Source organism: Malania oleifera, chromosome 13, assembly GCF_029873635.1.
Source record: "Malania oleifera isolate guangnan ecotype guangnan chromosome 13, ASM2987363v1, whole genome shotgun sequence".
NCBI lineage: Eukaryota > Viridiplantae > Streptophyta > Magnoliopsida > Santalales > Ximeniaceae > Malania > Malania oleifera.
The window spans coordinates 27,948,260-27,954,259 of NC_080429.1; the positions used below are offsets into that span (position 1 = coordinate 27,948,260).

Genomic DNA, 6,000 nt, shown 5'->3' on the forward strand with positions numbered 1-6,000 from the left:
TTGAGTCCTGAAATATCATCACTTAACCAAATATGTTAAGTTTCTCTTGTTTGTTATCATCAAAACAATATTTTAAGCCTTGTAAGATCAACAAATACAATTTTAAAAATTAAGAAAATGCCAGATGAATGGAGGAAAAGTACTTTAATACCTATATACAAAAATAAAGGAGATATTCAAAATTGTAGTAACTATCGTGGAATTAAACTTATGAGTCATATGATGAAACTATGGGAAATGGTAGTTGAACAAAGATTAAGGTTATAAACGAAGGTCTCAGAAAATCAATTTGGTTTTATGCCCAGGGAGATCTACCACAGAAGCTATTTATCTTTTAAGAAAATTAATGGAAAAGTTTAGGGAAAAGAAGAGAGACTTGCATATCATATTTATTGATCTTGAGAAAGCATATGATAGGATACCTAGGGAAGTTCTATGGTGGATTTTAGGGAAAAAAAGGTGTATGTAGTAGGTATATCGATGTCATTAAGGATATGTACGATGGAGTAATGACTAGTGTAAGGACTATAGATGGAGAAACTAGAAAATTTCCAAGCACCATAGGTGTACATCAAGGATCTGCTTTGAGTCCTTATCTTTTTGCTTTAGTGATGAACCAATTGACTAAGAGTATCCAAAAGGAGGTTCCATGGTGTATGTTGTTTGCAGATGATATTGTATTAATTGACGAAACTAGAGATAGAGTAAAGACTGAGTTAGAATTATGGAGAGAAGTTTTGGAATCTAGGGGCTTTAGGATAAGTAGAAATAAGACAGAATATATGAAATGTAATTTTAGTAATGATAGGAGGAATATTGGAGATAAAGTTAAACTTGATGATGAAAACATAAATAGCACTTGTAGATTCGATATCTTGGATCTATTATGCAAGCTGAAGGAGAAAATAAAGATAATGTAATTCATAGAGTTAAAGCAGGTTGGGTAAAATGGAGAAGTACTTCAAGTGTGTTCTGTGATCGTAGAATACCCTTAAAATTAAAAAGGAAGTTTTATAGGAAAGTTATAAGACCAGCTATGCTATACGGATCGGATGTTGGGTGACGAAGAAACATAATATCCTAAAAGTAAAAGTTGCTGAAATGAGAATGCTTAGATGGATGAGTGGTATAACATTGAAAGATAAATTAAGGAATTAACATATTCGTGGTAAGTTAGGTGTAGCTCCTGTAGAAGATAAGATAGGAGGGGGGGGGGGGGCGATTCAGATGGTATGGACACTGGCAATGTAGGCCACATAGCGCACCTGTGAGGAAGAGTGACTTAATTACTGTGGGGGGCAGTAGTAGGGGTAGGGGTAGGGGTAGGGGTAGACCTAAAATAACTTGGGAGGAGATAACATGAATTTAATATCCTTGAATCTATCAAAAGAATTGGTTCATGATCACATAAATTGGCAGAAAAGGATTCATATAGTCGACCCCACCTAGTGAGACTAAGGCTTGGTTTTGTTGTTTGTTGTTGTATCTCCTTTTCTTTTAACATCTACCACATTATCTTTTAGCCTTTTGGCTTTATCTACAATGATTCCCACGCCATTTTTATGTGTTTCCTTTTCACTACCAAAGTTTTAATCTTGATTTTTCAATTTCTCTAGCTTTCTTCCCTACACACTTAGTTTATTGAAGACACATAACGTTAATTTTTCTTCTAATCACTGTGTCCACTATCTCCATGCTTTTGTTCGTAAGTGTATCTATATTCCAAGTTGCTAATCTAATTTTAGTTTCCTATATACTGACTTATTAACCCACTTCCATCTAGAATGTCCTGGCCTTGCCCACCCTCGTCCATTTTTTTGTTACACCCAAGTGATATAAGTGCAACGCGTCACTTGTGGGGGGCACCATAGTGAATAAGTGGTAAGGATTCATACCATACAAATCTGACAAGTTTATGCTGGTTGTCAGCTACCGAACGCAACCCTACTCCTTTATCGAGGCTTGGAACTGGCTGTGTGTAGCGATAACAATGGTTTTTAATGCTATGCAGGCAGAGTGTATGTATCTAACAATTGTTCATTGATAAAAATTAGTAAATAATCCTTAGCAGTGTATTATAAAAGCAACATATGCATATTTATCTGTTTTCGAAAATGGGTGGAAAAAAGACAGGTGCATGAATTGAAAATGCCAAGGGTGAGCAGTTTGAAATCAGAATGAGTGAATTTGTTCTTGAGAATAGGATGTTGTTAAAATGCGTAATTTAACTAGGAATCATAAATTCTTGAAAACAGGATGTTTGATTTGCAAGTTGTTTTGAATTTCAATATAATCGATGCTACAGTTCAGGTTGAAAGTGTTGCAAAAATGGGGTAAAGGCAAAGAAGACATGAGAGCTTATGATTTAAAAGAATGGCCTTGAGCAGAATGATTATCCAGGAAGATGTTAGACAAATTCTGAATTAGACAAATTCTGAATATCTGGAAATTACACAGTATTGAATTTTCTTGGTGATTAGGCATGGTTAAGAATTGGTGAGCTTATAGAAATACTTCGCAGCTGTGTACTCCTGTCTCTGCAATTTCGTCTCTCCTATGTTCGTTTGCACCTCCTACCTCCTTGATTTTGTGGTCCTGCATTCTGGCACATCCTAAAATAATTTTTCAGTAGTTTCTCATGGAGCCAAAGTAATCGCACTCTCCCTATCCTTTAACTGCTCCATCAAATTATTTTGCATTGCAGGGAAATTATTCTCTTCCTGTCTCAGATAGTCTTTCCATGCTGCATGTACCTTCAATGGAATTATGTATTGGAACGGGCAGTCTCCTTGAAAGTCTTTCAAATTTAAATGGTTCATAGGGCAATCCTTGGATATTGCAGTGATAAGGGACATTACATTGTTTTGCTCTAAGCATGGAGTGCATAATGCTGCTTGGTGGCCTGTTGTCATATTATATTCATATAACACGTAAATCTTAAAAGCTTATAAAATTCTTGCACCAATTTTCTCATCAACCCCATGGTTTCGAAAAGAATGCATGTTTGCCATGATCTCTCCTTTAATCTGCCCATGGGTCATGGTTTCTGGTATTCGAATCATGTACACATTTGTGTGGAAGCACGCACAAGTATCATTTCCTAATTTTCAAAATAATATTCTTCAAGGGTTTAAAAAAATAAGGTGCATCTAAATGTATTTGCTGGTTTTTAAGCTGTCCAAATTTTTGTATTTTAGTTGCTGTGGTGATCAGGGTAGATTCAGTAGGGCAATTAAAATCAATATCATTTTTTTTAAGGTGCAGTAATGGAAACATTGGGCATTTTGCAGGTTCGTTACCTAAAAATTATTGAAAAAAGTGGATACCAAGCACTTCCATGGGTCAGATATATAACAATGGCTGGCGAGTATGAACTGAGACTAATCTAAAAGCCAATTCCACTCATGACTGCTTCCAACCTTGTACATATTGCCTCAGTTCAGATGCGAGAAATTTCAGGGAGCATCTTGGGAGGTCATTCCTTCTCATGATTTTTCAAGCCCTCTCTCTCTCTCTCTCTCTCTCTCTCTCTCTCTCTCCTCCTCTCTCTCTCTCTCTCTCTCTCTCTCTCTCTCTCGTCTTTTTCTTTTTGTGGTCTATTCTTATCATTGTTTATATTTAGCATTTGTTTCTGAGAGTGCGGTGGATGCCTAGGTAGTTTTATTCATCCCATTTTCGCTGCAGCTAAACCATATGCTGGTAATTTTGAATTTCAGAAAAATCTGTGTTGCCACTGATATTTTTTCCATAGAAATTTGTAGGCGGCTGAGCAAGGGGTTGTATGCTGGTCTGACATGGTTTGAACTAGTTTATATCAATCTGAAAATACTATTGCTAGAAATCCACACATTCTCTGATTTCTCCAATTTCTCAGTAATGTTCATATACCCTTTTGTTATTACAGTAGTCTCATTGGATGCTCTTTCTTATCTTGGAGTTGAGACTTCTTCCCGGTGCTTAGGGAAAAAAATAAAAATAAAAATAAAAAGGCTCTGGTACAAATATATATTACCGGTGGTAGAAATTGCCTCTTGTGAACACCGTTCGGTTCGGAAACATGATTTGACATATTGTAGTTCCATAAAATAGCAATATGAAGAGGCACTGTGATTATCCTTCTTTTAGGACTAGAAGAAAATCAACTGTGGAAACTGTTGTTTTGAAAGAAAAATGATTAGCCGCCACATTCTATATCCTTGCTGTTGGGAACTTGGAAAAGAAAAGAAAAATAGGGAAAAAATTTATTTTTTAGTTATTGAGTAAAGTAAAATAGAAAATAATATTTTATTTTTGTACATGATTAATTTTTGAATTTTAAAAATTGCTAATTATATTAGAATAAAATTTTAATTTTAATATAATTTGATATATGGAGAAAGTACAGTAGAAAATGTATTTTTATTATTTTTGCTTTTTCCAATAAAACCCTTTATCCAAATGGGGCTTATAGACTTATATTTAGAATTTTGAAACATAAATCTCATTTTTAAAAAATTAAATAAAGTTTCTGAGTCAAAAATTTGAAATTTTTATTTAACTATAGAATGGAGGTTTAAAAAAAAGAGCAAAAAGCTGAATAGGATTATAATTATTGAAATCACACATCCATGTAGCTGTGAGCAAATTCTAATATATAGTTTAGGTAGGAAAAAGATTCCTTTGAGATTTAATGAAAGATTTAAAAAAAAAAAAAAAAAAAATTTCACAAATATCTCTTGAATTTTGATGAAAAGATAAGCTTTTCCTTAGGTCTAAAATATTTTACAAGTCTCGTTTGAGATTTTCCAGATAGGACCTCCCTTTGTATTTGGTCTAAAGACAAGTTTAGGAAGGTATATAAGTGTGTCATAAAAATCAAATGTCCAGAATGGGGGTGTTTTGAAAATTTTGAGACTCCGAGAGAGGTTTGTGTATTTTTGCAAACGTTGGGGGAATATTCAAGTAATTTTTAAAACTTGAGAGAGGTTCGAGCATCTTTTTCTTGAAACTTAGGAGAGATAGGATACTTTTTTTCCTAAAATTTGTCAATAATAAGATGCCATAATCTAATGTGTATATTTCCTTAGGAGAGATAGAATACTTTTTCTCCTAAAATTTGTCAATATTAAGATGCCATATTCTAATGTGTATATTTCCTTTGACCAAGTTAATGACATGGAAGATGACATGAAGAATTCAAAGAGTACAACCAACATATCTTTCTTTAAGAGTTTAATTTTCTAAAAAAATATGATAGTGGCATAGAATAATTTAACATGCTATGAATTAAATTAGGTTGAAGAGGGAAAATGGTCAAATTTTCACAAGAAATGGATGAGCTTATGCCTCAAGTACTTTGGGACACCGAAAGAATTGATTGGCATGAAAGCTTAAGCTTGTTAGGCAAGACTTTCAAAAATGATTTTAATATCTCTCTAACAAATTATTACAGTTGAAAGCCCATTGGGCTTGAGCTTGAAGAGTAGATAAAAATAAAAAAGTTTAATGCACCTTAATTTTTACTTTTTAGTGGCAAGATTCAAACTCTACATTATTAGCCACAAAATCTCTAATATTACATGTACTTGACAGACATGTTTGTTATAGGGAGTGGGGAAGGCCGATCATCTTCATCTTCCCCACATCCCACAAGATTTTAATCATCGTGATTAGGCCATTTCGAGAAAAATTAATATATGGGATAATTTTCTCACAAGTATTCGACTAGGATCATGAAAATATTTGACCAGAAAATAAGTAAAAAAAATGGTAAAAAAGAAGAAGAAGAAAACAAAGTTGTCCTTCACTTTAAAAGATTCTCTGATCAAAATTTTGAAGTTTGATAAAGATATCCATTGATTTAAAATCAACAAATTTTATACCTTGATTTTCAATCTTTAATTTTCAAAATGGTTTGAATAAGAATTGAGCAAATGCCCAAATATTGTATTCATCCTTGAGATGGGAACAAACCACTCTATCACCAATAGCAAAAATAATTAATGGCAGTTTGTTGGAAAA

At 33.5% G+C, this 6,000-nt stretch overlaps 1 protein-coding gene across 1 annotated transcript in view; it reads left to right on the forward strand.

Annotated features, from left to right (window-relative positions):
• LOC131146082 (AP-1 complex subunit mu-2-like) overlaps positions 1 to 3,841 on the forward strand; it is a 44,296-nt gene extending 40,455 nt beyond the window's left edge. The window contains exon 11 of the mRNA XM_058095376.1: positions 3,291 to 3,841. Coding sequence (XP_057951359.1) covers positions 3,291 to 3,389 — 99 coding nt within the window. The 3' untranslated portion in view covers positions 3,390 to 3,841. The remainder of the gene's footprint in view (positions 1 to 3,290) is intronic.
• The last annotated feature ends 2,159 nt before the right edge of the window (positions 3,842 to 6,000 follow it).